Source organism: Carettochelys insculpta, chromosome 25 (genome assembly GCF_033958435.1).
Source record: "Carettochelys insculpta isolate YL-2023 chromosome 25, ASM3395843v1, whole genome shotgun sequence".
NCBI lineage: Eukaryota > Metazoa > Chordata > Testudines > Carettochelyidae > Carettochelys > Carettochelys insculpta.
Window position 1 is genome coordinate 11,724,449 of NC_134161.1, and position 20,335 is coordinate 11,744,783.

At 51.1% G+C, this 20,335-nt stretch overlaps 1 protein-coding gene across 6 annotated transcripts in view; it reads left to right on the forward strand.

Moving 5' to 3' along the window:
- The window catches only part of OPCML (opioid binding protein/cell adhesion molecule like), a 335,293-nt gene that overhangs the window by 285,447 nt on the left and 29,511 nt on the right, over positions 1–20,335 (forward strand). For all 6 annotated transcript variants that reach the window (XM_074976807.1, XM_074976808.1, XM_074976804.1 and 3 more), the window contains 2 exons: positions 15,898–16,032; positions 19,532–19,652. In XM_074976807.1, the coding sequence (XP_074832908.1) occupies positions 15,898–16,032; positions 19,532–19,652 (256 nt within the window). The remainder of the gene's footprint in view (positions 1–15,897; positions 16,033–19,531; positions 19,653–20,335) is intronic.

Here is a 20,335-nt window from a genome sequence, read left to right on the forward strand (position 1 = left end):
TCTGTGCATGCGTAAACAACTACACAGGGTGCTGAGCAGTACAGAATGCCTTCCCTCCACAGAGGGCCTTCCCTGAAGCAGTCTGCTAATCCCCTCTCCCATCACACACACACACACTCTCTCTCTCTCTCCCCCCAGCTGTCTCATAAGATTTGTTGCCTGTGAGATTCAGAGCCAGGATTTAACATTTTTTGCACAACTCTGTTGTACATAGATGCCCAAAGGATGCTGATTTTGTGGAGATGGCTATCTGGTGGGTGTCTGGATGCCACTGTTGTCTGCTGGAATCATTCCTCTGTAGTGAAATGTTCACAGTTCGTAACTGACAGACACCTCGAAGCTGCCACTTCCTTTCCATCAGTGCTGTCACCTTACCGTTCGACTTCTCCTGCATGCGCAGATTTCAGACTTTCCCTCCTGTTCTGCCGGCTGTGTGGTTAGAGCCTCTGTTGGCTGAGAGTCTGTGGCCAGGTGATTTTAACCGGGCACAGCCCCTGGAAGCTGAGATCATTGGCTTTACTTCCCTGTAGAAAAGATGTTCCTTGTCCTATGGGCTTCATTCCAGGCCTGAAAGTCTTTGGTCCTTGTTGGGAGGTTTAATCCTGAGGGACTCCTGAGGTTTTGGTGCTCAACTTTGCTTTTATTTTCTGTGCTGCAGCAAAAGACCTATGTGTTTTGTTGGGTGTCTCTGAGTTACCATAGGTTGGCTGGTTGGTGACAGCTCTGGGGACTGGAGTACAAAGCTTTTCAAATCTCCCCCTTATGATTCCAAAGTCATCCACCTGGCACAAGTCAATTGCATCTCTGGTGGCACCTCTGCATCAAATAACTTGGTGCATCTCAGTACAGATCTATTCACATTGAACTCCTGCCCGTATCACTAAACCACAATCAACTCCAATTGGGAAACCAGGTGGTGGTGGTTGGGTTATTTTTAATTTTTTTTTGCCCCACTATAAATTACACCAGCACAGACTCCTAATATAGATGCCAAAGGTGGATCTTATATGAATTCAGTAACTTACTTACTACAGACCAGTCCATAACAACAAGACCAAGGACAATATGGGTTGTAGGACCTAAGAAAGACACTTCTAGCTCTGTCCGAACTGAAGAAGTAATTCAGTTTCAGCTGCACTTGTCTTCATGACGCAGGAAGTCCCAGGGCAGAGAGATCACTCAGCACTTTCAGTGCTATATCAGTTCGCCCTGCTCTGAACAGAATCAGGTAACATCAGGCTTCAAATCAGAGGCTTGCCTACACTAGGGAGGACTTCAATCATCATGAGATATTTTGATGTGTCCTGAGTTTAGAAAGACTAGGATAACAAGCTTTGTGGATAGGGGAGAACCGGTGGATGTGGTCTACCTAGACTTTAGTAAAGCATTCAATATGGTCTCGCATGATATTCTTATCAATAAACTAGGCAAACACAACTTAGATGAGACGACTATAAGGTGGGTGCATGACTGGATGGATAACCTTACTCAGAGAGTAGTTGTTAATGATTTTCAATCCTGCTAGAAAAGTATAACAAGTGGGGTTCCGCAGGGGTCTGTTTTAGGACTGGTTCTGTTCAATATCTTCATTAACGATTTAGATATTGGCATAGAAAGTACGCTTATTAAGTTTGCAGATGATACCAAGCTGGGAGGGGTTGCAACTGCTTTGGAGGACAGGGTCACAATTCAAAATGATCTGGATAAATTGGAGAAATGGACTGAGGCAAACAGGATGAAGTTTAATAAGGACAAATACAAAGTGCTCCACTTGAGAAGGAACAATCAATGTCACACATACAGAATGGGAAGCGACTGTCTAGGAATGACAACAGCAGAAAGGGATCTAGGGGTTATAGTGGACCACAAGCTACATATGAGTCAACAGTGTGATGCTGTCACAAAAAAAGCAAACGTGATTCTGGGATGCATTAACAGGTGTGTTGTGAATAAGACACGAGAAGTCATTCTTCCGCTTTACTCTGCGCTGGTTAGGCCTCAGCTGGAGTATTGTGTCCAGTTCTGGGCACTGCAGTTCAAGAAAGATGTGGAGAAACTAGAGAGGGTCCAGAAAAGAGCGACAAGAATGATTCAAGGTCTAGAGAACATGACCTATGAAGAAAGGCAGAAAAAATTGGGCTTGTTTAGTTTGGAAAAGAGAAGATTGAGGGGGGACGTGATAGCGGTTTTCAAGTATCTAATAGGGTGTCATGAGGAGGAGGGAGAAAATTTGTTCTTCTTGGCCTCTGAGGATAGAACAAGAGGCAACGGACTTAAACTGCAGCAAGGGAGGTTTAGGTTGGACATTAGGAAAAAGTTCCTAACTGTCAGGGTGGTCAAACAGTGGAATAAATTGCCAAGGGAGGTTGTGGAATCTCCATCGCTGGAGATTTTAAGAACAGGTTAGATAGATGTCTATCAGGGATGGTGTAGACGGGGGGCAGGGGGCTGGACTCGAAGGCCTCTCGAGGTCCCTTCCAGTCCTAATATTCTATGATTCTATGGTCTTACTGCTTGAATGTATTCGTGTTTGCACTGTCACTGCCTGGGCTGTCTCTGGACCACCGGCAAACCCTTTGAGGTGTATGGGAGGACTGTCAAACTGGAAGGCACTAGTGATTAGCATCTCTCATGTGCATTGTTTCTCTCCTCCAATTGCTCCTCTCGTCCTCAGGGAGAAAATTGGCTTGTTGATTAGGGTGTTTTGTGGGACCAAGCTCCACGTATTCTGAGTTAAATTCTTCCCTACACAGAGAACTAGCACAAGTCCTCTCCATGCAAGGAGCTCGTGTAGTTCTGACCTTCTGTGCAGGGGTGAATTTCATCCTCTCTGGCATCAGTCTCAAATTCCGTCCAGCTGGCATCTTGCCGTAGCTGTAAATCAACTTGAGAAATTACAAGTTGCAATAAGAATGGGGCTCTGTTTATTCCTTTGTAGCTGATGCCTTCCTCTATAGTTTAAAATCCCCTTCTCATTGGGGGCTGGTAATCATTATCCAGTTCTCACTTCATGCGTGTTCGGTTCCAAAACCCCACAAAGGTCCGCCCCCTCTTGCTGTTACGTATTCCTCTGTTAGCTCAGCCCTGGATTATAAATGTCAACAGCCGAGCTCTGATGTGCAGGGGTTGGAGTCCTGTGACAAGCGAAGCTATAGCGGGGAAGATGCCTCTGGAAGAGAGGCTGAAGGAGACCAAAGGCAAAGAGGAGAAATGAACGCAGCAAGAGGGTATTGCTACATTACCAGGAAGATTGACCTGCTCAGGGGAGTTCGATTTTGTGTGCCTGGTGGAGGCATGCGAAATCAAACTATGTGAGGTGGGCAGTCGACCCCTGTACTCCTCAATATTGCACAGAATAACGGAGGTCGATGGGACAAACTCTTCCATCAACCTCCCTCTGTGTAAATGGCCAGCAATGTCAATTGCAAATAAGTCAATTCTAGCTACACAATTGCTTATCTGCAGTTGACTTACCTGCCGAGAGTAGACCAAGTAAACATGCTAAAGCCTGAAATTGCCTAGAAAGGAGCTCAAATTAAGACATGCCAAGTTCCCAGGGTCCTGGAGCATGTGGGCAAACCCAGCCTGTCTGGTCCTCTCCCCCAGCTGGAGTGTGAGGGTACAGGGGCCAAACAATCCCCTTCCCTATGTGTGGCTGCATCATGCAGATCTCTCTGGACACGACAGGCAGGTGGCATCATGCGGGGGCTCTTGCAGAATGAGGAACATGATGGAGGAGTCAGGCTCTAGTTTTGGTATGTTTAGGGGAAGAGATCTTGCTGCGTGATAGAAACAGGACATTGAGAATGGCCCAAAATGGTGCTGTTTAACACCCATATGTTGTGCCAGGGTGTGTTGCCTAGTCCTGATTGGATGGCTGGAGCTGTGGGTGAACCCAGGCTGACTTGGGCAGAGGGAGCTGGGCTCTGCGACTGAACCTGTTCTCCTTACTCCCCCATTCTCTGCAACGCCCTCCTCCTTTGTCTCAGCCCTTCTCTGCCCCTGCGGTCCCTATATTGTTCTTTTCCTGTGTCGTCATCCCTGCCTCCATCCCCCTCTTTTCAGGGAAGCCAGCGGGGAGCAGAGGAAAATCTAGGAGCTTTTCTGCAGCGTGCCAGAGCTGCAGCTTCCCAACTGCACGTGGGCCATGCCTGCTGGCGCACGCGGGAGCTGGGATGTGCGGAAAGGGCTGGCAGAGCTGCAGCTGGGTGTCTTGCACCACGTAATGTATGGCGTTTCGGTATCAGCTTCACAGAGTTAACCACAGGTCAGAATTATCACGTCCAGCACCCTGGCACTGAGCAGCTGTTTCTGCTGCCTGTTTCTCTGGGATGCCTGCCTAGTAAGGAACTGGTCGATACAAGTCAGCCCCTCCAAATCAGGCCTGTCTATGATTCAGTTCAGTCACATGAGGAGCAAACCCTACCAACCAGTGCAGTGCGGTGCCCTATGTATCCTTGGGTCACAAAAGCCCTGAATCAAACCTCTGTTCTGAAAGCTGATGCAGTGCAGAAGCTGGTGCTACCTGCTGCTGCCCCCTGCTGGATGGATTTTGTCTACTCACAGCTATATCAATTTGGTGCATCCGCTGAACAGGAGAGAGAGCTCCCTTTGGAAAAGTCGACTCCCTTCTTTCTCAGTCCAAAAATTTCAGCTGTCTGCAGCACAGACTGGGGATGTGCCATAGCCCCCTCTGCCACCCTGCTGCCCTACTTCACCTCAGCCTGTGCTGCAGAACGGCACCAGGTGGGTTGCTCCAGGTTAGGTTCTGCCATTGCAAGAGTGCAGACCATCCAGCATGGGAGGTGTTGTGCCACCGGCAGCATCTGACCTTAGCGGTGGAATTGCTGGACCCCTCCCAGTGCAAGGATCTTCCAGCTGACTTGAAATAGAGACTCCCATGCTATCCCTCACCATTAGCATGGACACGGTGTTGCTGGAATACCCCAATGCTTTGTTGAGACCTAGCTCATGTTAATTCCTTGCTGCCAATCAAAGGAAGAGCAGCCCTTTGGCTTCTTCAGCGTCCCCTGGGGACAGGTGACGTACACCATGGCCCCAGGATGAGGGATTGCAAAGCAAAACTTTTCATCTCCTTTGGCCTCATCCAGACATGGGATTTGTGCTTCTGAGCAGCAGCAGGGGCTCTGCCCCTCTTCTCTGGATTAGAAGCTGGCAACCTTGGGCTGTCGCATGGGGGTGGCCCTAGGGCCAAATCATCCACCGTCCATGCAGTTTTGTTCATCCCACCAATGACATTATAGCGTGCAAATTAGCTATCAATTAAGGGCCAGGGTTGGCTGAGTTACATCTGATCTCACAATGGTCTAGGACACTTGGCATGGAAAAGATTTATGCTGTCCCAGAGCTGTGCTAGGCATGGGTGTCATCTGCAAAGTCAGAACAGGTGAGAACTTAAAAACAAACCATAAAGCCCAGTGATGACTGAACCTGGGATTATTCTTGACACAGAGCTCTCAGCTTTGCTTGTAACTGCTTCTATGGCTTCACACTGAGTCATCAGACATCCTAGGCTTCTGAGTGACTATCCTGACATCTTATTACAAGTTATATAAGTGCCCTGGGGCCCTTGCTAAGACTGGAGTCCCCTGCCCTCAAAAGCTTATAATCAAAATAGACAAGACAGGAAGTAGGAGCAAGGGCATATTAGAGCCCTGTCTTACAAATGGGGAGCTGAGATGTGGATTAAGTGAGTTGCCAAAAACGAGGCAGTGTGCGGCATAGGCGGGAACTGAACCTTGACCTCTGAAGTCTCAGCCCACGGCACGCTCCATTTTCTCTAAAAGGGATGTGACTCCGGCATGAATATGCCTCTCTTATCCATCTCCCGCTCTTCAGGCACTAACCTTTTATCTCCCTTATGGGCCCACTGGTGTTGTATTTATGCAGAAGAGGTGGCTTTTCAGCTCCCCTACCCGCCATGCCATCCTACATTTGAGCAAACTAGAAAGAACTGATTTTTTAGAAGGAAAAACTTTCTAGAGGGAAGTAAAAGCCCATTTAATGCCAATTCTTGAGATGGCGTTTCACTGTCCTATCAATGAATTGCTCCCAACGTCTGATTTCACTTTCTGTAATTAGCACAAGTGCATCCTTCCTCCCCCTCCCCCCATCCTCTGCTTCCTTTTTCACAATGTCGTTGGTAATTCCAAGAAGTTAATACCTGATTAGTAAATATGATGATAAAAGAGTTCTGGCTGCATCTAGGCCTCCATTTACAATCCGCCTCTGATTGAAAAATTACATTCAGTTCAGTAATAATTGATGAAAATGGGCTCCCTTTTTCTGCAGCTGATTTGCTTTGTAATTGTGATTTAATAATGTAAATATCACTTGTTTTCTTCTGAAAATGAATTGCCTTCTGATTTGCTAAAGCCTGCTGCTCTGCGCCTGCCTGTCTCCCTCCTAACTGGAGACCAGTAGGGTTGTTTGCGAAGGATTTTGGGAGGGCAGAACCATTGGCTGACTCTGTGATAATTAATTAGATGGGGGCTGGAGTGTCTAGCAGAGGTAGGGTGCAGCCTGGCATCTGTAGGAAATTGTAGCTCTTCCTGGGGTGCAGTAATAATCACACCTAGTGACAGCAGTCCAAGTGCTTTGCAAAAGAGAGCAGTGCTGTTATCCTTGGTATCTGGAGACAGGCTGTGCCCAGGTCCCAGCTGCCTACCCACACCTCGCATCCTGGCTGCCAGCCCTGCACCTGCCTCCAGGTGTAGTCCCATCCTTGGCTCCCTTACCACTGGCAAGTGCCCAACCCTCAACACACAGAGTCTGGAGACAAGTTTCTGCTCCCACCCCCAGCTCACCAGAGTTGGGGGGTGTCAGCTTTCAGGATCCCGCCCACTGTTAAAGTATTCCAACACAGTGTTTATAGCTGGGGAAACTGAGGCATAGAAAGGAGCCATTGTGTGACCAAGGTCATGGAACAGCCCTGTGATAAAGGCAAGAGTGCTGGGTCAGGTCACCTGAGTTCCCTGCATTGGAGCACCATACCTCGGCACTGGTCTCATAGAGCCCAAGGGGATCTTCAGAGGTCATCAAGTCCAGTCCCTCAGCAGGGCAATCACCATCCCTGCCTTTTTAAAAAAAAACAAACAAAAAACTGTTTTGCTCCAGATTACGCCCTGCCCTGATGCTGGGGCAGTAGGGGGTGGGGTCTCCTTGTGCAGCTGTGTGGGTGGTGGGGGGCTAGATGGCATTCCTGTGCTATTCTCATATCAAGGTACCATCTCCAATATAGGCAACCAGGATACTCTTCCAGGAATATCCCTTACGATGGAGTGTACCAAGTCATCCACTCCCCTCCTCCCGCCTGCTTCCAGAGGCTATTGCTGCTCTGTTGCACCCTGGCCCAAAATCAGCACCCTGACAGGAAAAGGGCATTAAGTGTTAGACCTGAAGACTTGCTTACAGAGCAATCCCAGCTGCAGCCTTTTGGGTGGGTTCCATCGAGATCTGGTCCTCCAGCAGGTAGAAGGGCAGAGATCCAACAATAGCCAATCAAGGCCCAGCAGGTCAAAATAAAGGGAGCTGCCTGTTGCTAGCAATAGCAGTTCCTGGCGGAAGCCAGAGGTGTGATGCTACCTAGACTACAGCCAGGCCCATTGCTGGCAGTCGGTGGTGGGACTGCAGAAAGATCTAAACTGGTTCAATTCCAGAGAGGGGATTTAGCCCAGAAGAGGAAGAAACTCCTTGGCTTATAATTGCACCTGAAAGGCACAAGAAGCTGCTTCCAAGTTTGTTGCCCCCCAGAAGGGATGGTTTGAACTGTGGGACCTGGTCAGTCGGCAGAGCCACAGAAGGCCTGAGGAAGCAGACAAGCAGTGCAGCAGGTATGGAGAGCGAAAACGCTCAGCCTCCTGTTCTGTGACCATGATTGAGCCCTGCCCCTACTGGCAGGATGGGCCTGCAGTCACAGGAATCTCCCAAAATGGAAGCAGATGCAGAAAAATCAGAAGTCTGTGCCAGACAACGTTCTTCCTTTGACTCCATCTCCCTGCTCTGGTCTGTCTCCTCTGCTAGTCTCTGGACTGGACAGAGGTGGAGAACTGATCAGGATCAAACTGCGCCCTCACACCATGTGAGGCAGAGGGCTGGAATGGCAAAGGACGGCTGCCAGTCAGGATCCCAGTAAGAAGCAGTGGTATGAGGCCCTGAGACTCAGTGCTTTGAGCAAGGCTGATCATTGGGAATGAGACAAGGCAGAAGGAACAGGAGACAGGCAGGAGAGGCGTCTGCAAACATGCCGGGAAAAAGAGGCTAAGGGCTGGGAGCTCTGGCCCTAGTGAAGTCAGAGGCAGCAGTGGTTCAGGAATGAGCTGGGCACAGGGCAAGGGACTGAGGCTTGGGAGCTGCCTACCCCTGTCCATGGAGCTGTGTCCTCTCCCAGGCTGCTTTACCCTGTGGATTCACTGCTGACACTCCCGGACAATGAGTAAATGAAAAGGCACTTTCCCAAAGAAATGGCCCTTTGCAGAGACAAGCAGCCCCGGAGCCAGGTCCCAGCCAGTCTCCTACGGAATGTGCTGTCGTTTGGTGACACGATCACTCTGGAGTGTTCTAACCAAGGATGAAATGAACATAATGTCACTCGCTGATGCAAATCTGCCAACGCTGCTGCCACCGTTAGTGGGTGTTTTGCCTGGGAGCTAATACAGGTAATTTAAAGATATTAACGAATGCTGTTAATTAGCATCATTATCATCGCACAAGGGCTTGGCACAGACAGATAATCTTGCCCTGTCAATGTGTCTCTAATAAAAAAAATCCCTCAGATTGGGGAGGAGATGAATGTGCTCAGCGCAGGAGGACGTGCGTGGGACTGTCTTGAAGAAAACCCCTTTTTGCCATGTTGGTTTGGGGGGCTGAGAACCTGGTCTGGAAAAGTGTCTATTGATGATGAGAGTTGTACAGTAGGGTAGGGTGTACGAATAGGGATTCACAGAGAAGAAAAAGGGAATATTCTGGACCAAACAAAGTACTTTGCTGTCTCCTGTAATGACCTGCATTAACTACCATAATGGCTTTGCATGTGTGTGTGGCTGCCCCACGGAGAGGAGAGACCTGTTCCTGCTGGACTTCAGGGAGTTCTCTTTCAGCACCAGTGGTAATGGCTTGTATTTCTAGAGATGAAGGAGATGGGCTGTAGCCCAACTTGTGCACTGCCATGGGTGATGTCTATAGTAACCATGTTTATCTGCAGCACATGGATTAGTTGTTATCCCACAACGTTTCCTGTGATGTCTTGCATGTTCCACAACTTTACAGCTGAGAAGGGTCACAAGCTGCAGATTCCAGATTTCGATTCCCTGCAGGGCTCTTTGGAAACAGAATTTAGGGTTGGTTCATCTTGCCAGCCAAGAACATAAGGATGGCCGCACTGGGTCAGACCAAAGGTCCATCTAGCCCAGTATCCTGTCTTTCAACAGTGGCCAATGCCAGTGCCCCAGAGGGAGTGAATAGAACAGGGAATCATTGACTGATCCCTCTCCTGTCATCCGTTTCCAGCCTCTGACAAACAGAGGCGAGGGACACCATTCCTACCCAGCCTGGCTAATAGCCATTGATGGACCCAACCTCCATGCATTTATCTGCTTCTTCTTTGTACCCTGTTAAAGTCCAGGTCTTCCCAACATCTTCTGGCAAGGAGTTCCACAGGCCTGCCCTGCACTATGTGAAGAGAAATTTCCTTTTGTGGGTTTAAAACCCGCTACCCATTCTTTTCATGTGGTGACTTCTAGTTTTTAGGATATGGGAACAAGGAAATAACTTTTCCTTATTCACTTTTTCAATTCCGGTCAAGATTTTATAGATCTCTATCTGATCCCCCTCAGTCTCCGCTTTTCTAAGCTGAAGAGTCCCAATGTCTTCACATGGCACCTGTTCCAAACCTCTACCCAGCAGCGCAGTTGGGAATCTGGCACCGACCCGCACAGCCCTGAGGCTTTGGCATGCTCAGATAAGGGATTGGAGCCCAGGGCGCTGTTGACTTATGACATATCCTGGTCCATTTCTGCAAGGGCAGCAGTGTAGCCTGACTCTTGCTGTTTGCCCAGCTCCTTCTCGCTGGTCAGAGCAAATACCTCTTCTTCATAACCCTGGCTAGATTATTTCTGTAACGCTGGATGCAGACATTGGACCAGCTAAGCAGAACTGGCCCCCGAAGAATCCATCGGTGGCTTTGCTCGAGTCTCGGGGAAGGCTGGTTGAGCTTTGGTGGGCAAAATCCTCCTGTGTGTCTACCGATGTTGTTTCAGTGGAGTTATACTGTTCTAGCTAATTTAGCCCCGTCAGGTTTGGTTAGCGTTATAAGGACAGGGGATGGGTTGTATGGAATAGGGCTGCCACTTTGAATACATACTGACCCCTGGCGTAATAACCGCAGGCTTTCAGCAAAATGAGGTTCAACTGCAGCAGCCTTTCCACATCATTCGCTGCCCAGGCCGAGCCAGCTGCCCTCCTGGGTTTGCTGAGACCCTGTGCCATCTCAGCCTGTCAGTCAGGATGTTCGTCTCCCCCAGCCGTGCTGCCCCCGTCTCTTCTCTCCCTGTGCGGAGGCCTGGTTTGCCAGGGCTGGAGCTGTAGACTGTTTCTGTGCGCTGGACGGAAAGGTCATACCGATGTAATTAATCTGCAGCGCTGGGGCTGCCTTGCCAAGGGGACTTTGCAGTTATGTGGCCCATTTTATTCGAGCATCTCAGAAGGCTCTATTGAATTCCCACGACACATGGAGGACTTGGAATGGTAGCAGCCTCCCCCCACCGCACCTGGGCAAGGAACAGTCTCCAGTGAGGTTAAGCCACTTACTGGTGCCCGCAGGAGTCTGGGACAACTGCAGCTAGAACCCAGGAGCCCTTTGCTGTCCCCCTGCAAAGCACTAGGGTCACCTTTCGCTTTGTGGAATGCAAGCGCCCCCCTCTTCAGGGAACACTCATGTGTAAAGCACCTGCTGAATCTGCATTGTAGCTGCCCCCAGGCGGAGTTGAAGGTGCTGCTTTCGACCTACCTTTTTACTAAGTGCTCTGAGCGTTTGTGTGGGACCAGGGCCCCGTTGTGCTTGGGCTGTACAAACAGCATAAAAGAGGCTCTTGACCCAAAGAGGAACAACCTAAATAAGCTACCTTGACCTGCCCTCTGGACTGGGACCTGGCCGCTCCCCACCCCGCCTGGTGCCACACAGCTGGAGCAATCGTCTCTCTCCATCCCATGCGGCTGGAGATCTGTGATTCCCTGCACTGGGTTCTCCATGAGAGCAGAGACAATAGGGCAGCTAATGGCTCAGCTATGCTGACCCTTCGGGTTTGCTCGCAGGGCCAACCTGTGTGAGGATTGGAGAAGGCCGGGTGTGGGCGGCAGGCTGGGGTGCGGATGGGAGTCCTTGCGTGTGGCCGGGCGTGCCCTCGTTTCTTTTATGGAGAGCTGGATGGATGGGGCAAAGGGAAGGCATGTCAGGAGCAGGACCAGGGTCAGACGTGTCACGTGCCCACACTTCTTCTGCAAAGTGGCAGCTCCTGGCAGGCATACACTGCAATAGGGTTACCCTGCAGCTCTGGGGAAGCAGACAGCACAGAGCACCTGGGCAGCAGCAGGAGACTGCGTGTGCAGAGAAGGTGAGGGGGGAGTTGGTGGGCAGGAGGGAGGGAATCCTGCAAAGCCAGTCAAGGCCCCTCCTGCTCATCCTGACCCGAGACAGAGCCTCCCTGCGGCGCTGTCTCCAAACCAGGCTGACTTCAGCGCAGTTCAGTCACAGGAACTAATGAAGGCAGAAGGAAAGCGTGGGGTTATCGCACTTTTAACTCCAGTGTGGCTCCCGACAAGGATGAAATGCGCGGCTGAGCCCGTCCTCGTCCCCGTCCCCGTCCCCACCCCCACGTGGAACTAGCAAGGGGCGCTCGTGCTGCCCTTGCAGCAGTTAGCTTCTCTCTTGGGGGAAAGGGGTGAGGAGGGAAGATGGCTTGGAGAGCCCCTCCCCCATTTCTGTCTCTCCTCCATCTCCCACCACAGCCTCTTCCTTCCCTTCTCACTTCACTGCCTCTCTCCCCTGACCCCCGCTGCCCACTTTTAGGCCTACTGTCATCCCTCCCAAGGCACCTCCTTGGGCCAGGCATGTCACATCAGGTGTCCTAGCAGCAGGAGCTCAGGATGACACTAACTCAGGCTCCCCAGAAAGGGCACATCAGGGCGAGGGGCACACAGGCCACACTTGGGTGTCCAGCAGGTGTTGAGTGCATGCTGGGCCTGGCCGCCAGGGCTGACTTGGTGACTGCCCTGGTCTGCTCATTGGCTTTGACTCTTCTGGCCCTGGCCACTGGTGGAAGACAGGATACTGAGCTCTGTGGGCCATGGTCTGACTCGGTATGGCAGAGGAGGCACAGCAGCCAGAAGGTTCTGTGCAGCCCTTTTCCCATCGTCCTTCTGGGTCCTCCTCCATCTTGGAGACCCTCTTGCTGAAGGGCAGGTTCATGCAGCGGCATGGTCTGGTCAGACGGGAAGAGAAATGGTAGCTAGAGGGAAGCATTAATCATGCAGTTAGACCATCAACAGCCTAGTGGCTTTAGTACTGATGAAAGGAGACCAATGAGTGGCACCAGTGACCTTTGTTTATCCTCAGGGAAGCTGAAGCCCTGAGCCATCTCTGTCAGTCAGGGAGGCAGGGCTGAGCCATGTGCCACAAAGCACCATGCACAACATCCCAGCTCAGCCCTGTCGCGTGGAGACCTCGGGGTGTTTGTTATTCAGCCAGCAGAGGGCACGGCAGGTGACCCATCATGTGCCGACCACGCTGCTGCAGCAGATCCCAGCTCCGGCGCGACCTCCCCCACCTCATGATTGATGGCCCCGTGTCTGTCATGCAGCCTCCGTCTGCAAGCGCCCGTTTGTAGCCTTGTAGATCCTTATCTCTCTAATGTAGTGAGCTGGGCTTATCTCTTCCCCAGGCCCCTTCTCTACAGAAAGAAATCACCTGAGTTATTTATGTATTTCTGTTGCCGGCTCGTCGACTCTATTTTCTTTCGCTCCCAATCATCTTTTAAAGAGATCGCCGGGTGGATAGGCCGGGTCCGTAATGACCCCAGGATTGTGGGATCATTACAAAGAAGACTCACTCCTTTGTCACGCATCTGCTTCATTTCCCTCTCCCCACTCCTTGTCATTGTTTTTTTTTGTCTTGCCACTGTCTTCTCCACCCGCCACTCTGAGAGTTTCCCTCTCAAGGGACAGCTTTGTTTTGCAAGCAAGGTTTGCACTCGGTACAGGTTGAACCTCTCTAATTCTGCACCCTCGGGAGCTGACTGGTGCTGAACGAGTGAATTTGCCGGGCCACAGAAGGTCAATATTGTCTATCATGTTACCAACGCTTCCACTGCTCACTGGGCTGCGTCAGTCTTCCAGGTTCAATTTCGCACACCTGATGGGCCCAATTTCATGTGACAGTTAACCCTGGCACTCCTTAATATCGTGAGGCATAAAAGAAATGATGGGAGAGTTCAACATCCCTCTGTGAGGATGCCCAGATCAGTAAATTCTCGCTACGCAATGGTGATAGCTAGAATTGCGTGTCTGCAATCAACTTCAATGTCTTGTGTAGACCTGGCCTTTGTCTGGTGCTAGCCCAGGGTCTGCAAACTTGGAAATACGCTGTTTGCCCATGAGACTGCAATGACGAGATTTGTTTTCTCACCTAACTGCATATTGTTTCAGCGGAATGAGATGACCTCACATGTACACCCCCCCGCCAGGATGGAATCGAGAAAACATTTCAACACTCGGTCTTTAGACCCTGGTTGTCTGAGCTCTGCTTTTAGAACAGCGATTCTGGAACTCCCATGGTTCTCCTCGGCTCTGGTGGGTTAAGGAGAGTTTCTCATGCCCTGTCTTGGCAGAGGGAGCAGAACACTGGGGGATCTGATCCAGAGCAGCTCAGACACCATTGAGCTTGTGGACAAGGACTTGCTATCACCTCCAGATCAGCAGGAGAAGCCTGTGGAGGAAAGGGAAGAAGCAGCCACTGGGGAGAAGGAGAGAGGGAGCGGAGAGCCCCAGGTTAATCAGGGTGGTGGGCAGTGTTTCCTGTAAGCCGAGCATGTGGGTGGCCGCCCAGGAGAGATTCCAGTGCCGCCCAGCTGATGAGCTGGACGCCCTCAGCTGGCAGCATGTGGTTCTATTGGTGGTGCTCATCTCCACATCCCTTGGTGCACACAACAAAACTTATTCCACCCATGGATGGGAAAAAATAGAGGGAGCATTGGTAGTAGGGGGGAATTACACCCCCCCTCCACCCCTCCAGGGAGCTGCATCAGCCATTTGGTCATGGTGACATGCTGCCCTGAACTCCACTGCTAGGACATCACAGTCTGATTTTGTTGTGCTTCTCAGTGAGAACTTCACTGGCAAGGACAGTCTGCGGTTAGAATCCAGAGTCTTTGTAGCAGCCCTACAGCCCTTACAACCTCAAATGTACTTGCACTGTAAGCTCATCAGGGCAAGGCCTTTCTACTTCTCCGTGTTTGTACAGCCACTTGTGCAACAGGGCCCTGATTAACAAGAATAACCACAATCAGACAGGAGCAACCTTTCGCTTCCACGGAGAGAGCTGGTGAGCAGGAGTGATAATTATCACAGTGACAGGAATTTGTTGTTCTCTGGCAATTTGTGTTAATGCCACTGTCCTACATGCTCATGATACAAATTCTACAGATTGCTAAAGTCACCATTCCAATGAAATACATCCTCCTCTCCTTTTGTGGAGTGTTTATTGTGTACATCCCCACTCCACCAGTGAAGAATAGACACTTGTGTTTACCAAGCTTTACGGACATCCGGAATTAAGTCTCTGAGCATTGCCTGGGAGGCTGGGAAATATCAGTATACCCATTTTACAGATAGGAAAACTGAGGCACAGCTCATGCCCAGCCAAGAATTACACCATATATGAATTGCAGAAGTAGGAGATTTGACTTGCTGTCCCATTTCTTCACCCAGAAATGATTTATTGAATTTAGCCCCTCCAGGCCTCAAAACCTGCCCCAGAGGCACTGGGAACCCAAACACAGCAGGCAAAGTGGTAGTGAATGACGATGAGAAATGAAAGTGATTTGTCTAACGTCAGTGCCCCAGCAGATTGAAATGTAGAACAGGGAGAGCAAACAGCATCAGTGGCAACCCAGGTGAGCAAGTCACATGCATTTCAGGTATGAATTCATGGCATTGTCCATCACATGGAGTAGGATTATTTTGCAGTGTTGAGCAGATGCCATGCTGTGGCTCCTGGCATCGACCCCATGAAAATTTGCAGCCTGGGGGAACGGGTTTGCATTGCATCTGCATTGCTTTGGGAACAGAGTGGCCCCTAGGATAAATGTGAGCACTTCAGGGGTTGCCTGTGGGCCATACGCTGGCCCAGAGTAGCTGTAGCCCAAAATACTGTGGCTGCTCACCTGCCTGGCCACACGCAACCCCAGCCTTGCTCCTGATTTACATAGACCCCTGCACTGTTCCAGCAGGGAAGAATTGTTCTCTGGCCCTTTGCAGCTCTCTGAGCACCCCTCTATACTGCTGGAGCCAGAGCTGGGGCAGAATTGCTCCAAGGGTTCTTTGTAGGCAATAACCTTTTTGCATGATGGACTGCTGGGAATTCACTTCTTTTACAGCTGCATTGAGATGTGGCCCCTGGCACCCATGGATGTTACAGAGAACCTGATTCTGATCCCAGGTAAACCGGCATAAATCCAGAGTGTCCACCTACCTCTGCAGATTTACGCCAGTGTAACCAATCAGGGTCAGGCCTCTGGGTCGCCATTCTGATCTTCTGCCCAGACACCAATGGGAGGGGAGGCAGCAGGCTCCGGGGCTGATCTCTTTGCGCCTTGTCCCTTGCAGGCCGGGGGTTTGTGAGCGAAGACGAGTACTTGGAGATCTCGGGGATCACCAGGGATCAATCCGGGGAGTACGAGTGCAGCGCTGTCAATGACGTGGCTGCTCCAGACATTCGGAGAGTGAAAGTCACCGTGAACTGTAAGTAGGGCGTGACTCGGCTGGACATCTCCTTGTGTCGGGCAACACTGGGCTCAGTCTAGTAGCAGGGGCTTCTCAGAGGGATCATTCTGGCTTTTACCCATCCTTAAAAGCTCTGGGATGCATTATGTCATCTGTTTCCACAACTGCTGCTCCGGTTCTGGAGCCCTTGCTATTGAACGGTGTGTCTGCACTTCGAGCTGAAGGTATAGTCCCCAGCACAGGGAGACACACCCATATCAGCTCTGATGGAGCGAGCTAGCTAGTGATAAAACATAGCCATGGCAGTGTGAGTGGTGCGAGGGGAGAGCTGCTGGGGTATGATCCCTTCCAGAGGAGTTGACTGCCACACTGGGCCCCTGCGGAAGGGGTGTGGGGGGAGGGGAGATTTGGCTCTGCACTCCTGGAAGGGGTTTGGCCTTGGGCAGACAGGGAGGGTCCTTGGGTGAAAGGGGCGTGGCCTTGGGTGGACAGGGAGGGGCTGTGGGCTGAAGGGGTGTGGTCTTGGGCAGATAGGGAGGGGCCTTGGGTGGAAGGGGTGTGACCTTGGGTGGATGGGGGGGCTTGGGTGGGAGAGGCATGGCCTGGGGCAGACAGGGGGGGCTTGGGTGGGAGGGGCATGGCCTGGGGCAGACGGGGGGGGCCTTGGGTGGGAGGGGCATGGCCTGGGGCAGACAGGGGGGGCCTTGGGTGGGAGGGGTAAGGTGGGGCAGTCAGTCCTCAGCAATGCCCATGGAGTGCACCACACCAACCCCTCAGCCGCTTGGAGTGTGCCGCATGCCACAGCAGTTTGACTGGCCCAGGGCTCCAGGTGCCCCTGCTGCTGTAGTAGTAGCAGGGAGTAGCTGGGAGCTGCAGGCCCTTTAGACTTGCCAGGTCCCAGGGGAATTCTCCCCATTCTCTCCTCCCGCCCCGTGCCTGTTGGTGGGGCTGATGCCATTGGAGACAGTAGGCGTGTACTCAGGATGGCTCGGCTCCCCACTTCCCTCCACACACACAGCTGCTGTTTTAGCCCACTAGCTGGATCAGAGCTCGTGCAGGGATGTCTCCTTGAGCTGGGAATCGTACCCTCAGCTCCAAGCGCCAACACAGCCAGAGGGATGACATGGCATCCTGACATGAAAGTCCTTTCCCTACCAGCTGGCACTGGGCTCTGAGGGCCTTGAGTCCTCCCTGCTTTGCAGGGTTGTAGGAGATGATGAAAGGCACAGGATGCGGTGGATGCACACCTGAGCTTGTTGTGTTCCAGGGTGTGCGTGTGTGTCAGAACAGCTGAACTATAACCATAAACTCCTGCAAAAAAATTAAAGTAGATAACGTCTACGTCAGCATCCCTTAAAAACTATTTATAGCTGGGACATAAATGGTAATACCTTTTTTCCTGAGGAACAATTCAGGGGGAAAAAAATCTCTAGTGGCTCACCACACACAGAGCACATTAAATAGCCTTCCTTTTTGGAAGGAGCTTGTGGAGTTTTTATATCCACTAAATTGCTATAAGAAAATCACATATATACATTTCATTAAGCTTAAAGCATTCACATCTTAGGACAATTTGTTCTTTAGAAGCATGGTTAGGAATTTAGAGCCCAGTCAATTTAAAGACTTTAGATGACGTGCCAAGCCAGAAAAGCTAGAGAGTGACAAAGCTTGTCGGCATTTCAGGGGGGGATTTGAATTCTTTTGCGCCTCTGAGAAGCTTAAAAAAACCCTGAGTGTCTTAGAGATGAATGGTTCTGCTGCTACCAGGTGGTCTTTTCTTTTCAATCAGGATTCTACGGTTGTAATCCTCTTCGCACCTGATGCAAAGAGAAGTGGGGTTAGCAGAAGTGGGTGAAACCAGGACAGTCGATCCATTCCTTCAGCGTGCAAACCCAGCATTGGTTTGGCTCAGGGTTATGCTTCACAGCCACCCTTCTAGGTGCAGGGAAGAGGCAAGAATCTGCATACGTTGTTCTGGCTTTGGAGCTCATCTCTCCAAGCTAGTCTTTGTCATAGAATCATAGAATCCCAGGGCTGGAAAGAGCCTTGGGAGGACATCAAGTCCAGCCCTCTGCCTAAAGCTGGATCAGCCCTATCTTAACTATCCCAGGCAGGAGTTTGTCAAGCTGGTTCTTAAAAACCTCCAGGGATGGAGATTCCACCAGCACTCTAGGTAGATCTTGGGCCAACAAAATTTTTGACCTCTCTAAACTTCTTGGCATGACAGAAAGGGTTTAACAGATGCCAAGATATTTGGAAACCAAGGAACTTTCCCAATCTGATTAGAAGACCTTTAAGCCCCATCTGGGTTCTGAATTACATGGCAATGAATCAGAGGAGCCCTTAACAGGGGGTAGAGCTCTGTGCCTTCAGCATTTCCATACTATGGGACCCATTCAGTCCTTAGCCCCAGGTGGGATTATGGGTTTCAGGGACAGCACCCTAAAATGGAACTTCTCATTCTGTAGGCTCCTAGTTTCCATCCTATTCATGTGGCATCTTCCTCGTGAAATGGGTCACTTACGGTCAGGCATGCAACCTGAGAGGAGGAGGAAGCCTGCAGGTTCTGTGTGTATCTGAATTAACACTGGGCCTTCAGCCTATTTATTTTTGAATGGCCAAGTGCTGACTTGGCTACCCTGGGCCTGAATCCTTCTCTCTGTCCCCAGAGCAGGACAAGATGCCTGGGCAGGAACGGTCCAAGAGTCCTCCATGTTAACCTACCAGCTTGGGCCCATGCTGTGGGGGGTGAGAGGACATTTTGGTCTCTCTGCCCAGTTCTGCCTTTAGTTCCTTGATGGAAATTGCTTACAGGGCCCCAAGGACTGTTGGTGGTGGTGATGGTGGTCATTGCATGGTCCTCTGCCGTGCTGGGACATCTCATTTCATGCTGGCCGACCAACAGCCTTCAGAGGTTGATGCTCTCGCCTGTCCCATGTGGGACAGATACTGGCCAAGTTTGCAAGGCGAGGTGATTACTTGGTGCTGGGAAGGTCCAAGGCTCTTCTCCATCTCTGTTCCCATTTGCTGGAGAGGGCATGCCGCCTGCCAACCACACCACCAAAGCTGGATGGCTTAACTACCTCCCCCACCATCCGCTGGGCTCAAACGTGGCTTTTCCCTCTTGCTACCAGCTCCTCCCCTGGGAAAGGAAGGAGCCCCAGAGAACAAAGGGGGCAGCTGAGGGATGGGACCAGAGACAGGAGAAAGGATGTGGCTTAGGGTGGAAAGAAAGATGGACTGAGAAAGAAGATACTGAGCAAAATGGTGGCAGACAACTGAGTGTCCTTTATATGAAGGACCCACACACTGCCTCTCATCGAGATGGATCTGTGTCCCAACCTGCAGTCCCAGAAGGACACAACCTGGACTGGGGGCCAACCAGACCATAATGGCATAGTTCTGTGTCTGCTCCCCACGCCCCATGTCCGTCTGAGCCCCTCACAGCTGCAGTATCACATCCAGGCACCCCACCGCCCCATCTCTCCCTCCAGAATAATGCTCTTTCGCTCTGCAGACCCACCATACATCTCCAACACCAAGAACATCGGCGCCTCTGTGGGCCAGAAGGGGATCCTGCGCTGCGAGGCCTCTGCTGTCCCTGTTGCAGAATTTCAGTGGTTTAAAGAAGAAACCAGGTAAACTAAAGAGGTGGCCAGGGCCTAGCAGATCTCAGGCTGTGTTCTTGGCAAGGATGGGGAGCGCTGACTGCCCTGGGTCAGGATGACCATCTGTCAGCTTGGGAAGGAGAGATAATTATGCTTCATTTTAGCATACGGGGGGTGGGGCAGAGGACCCGCTGCCATCGTCTCCACAAGTGAAGTAAAGGGATCTGCAGATAAAGTGTCCAGGTCCAAAACCTCACAGCTGTGGCTGGCGAGAAAGGAAGGGCTCTCCCCATAGCCAGAGGTGCTTAACAAGAGGAGCCTCTGCCTTGCATCTGTTTCGGAAGGGAGGATGTGGAGTGCTATTGCGAGCCTGGTGTGAGTGGCTGGGATCCGAATGACTCAGCGTGGAAGCTGGATAGAGATGTGGGGTACATCGAATCTTTTTTAACTCAGGGAAACATACGCCTGCCAGTTCTGATGAAACCAGCAGGCTAAAAATAGCAGCATTGCCACAACTCAGTAGTAGACAAGCTGCTCTAGCCACCCCCAACGCAGTGCCAGCTGTAATCCAGTCTAAACACTTGGGTGCCGAGTCCGTCCCAGTGCGGGTGGTGCTGGGACACTGCGGCTCTCAGCTGGCTGACTGGAATAGAGAACTGGCACGAGTACATCTGCCTCAGCTGAAGAGTCAACTTCCCATCCCAATGTAGATG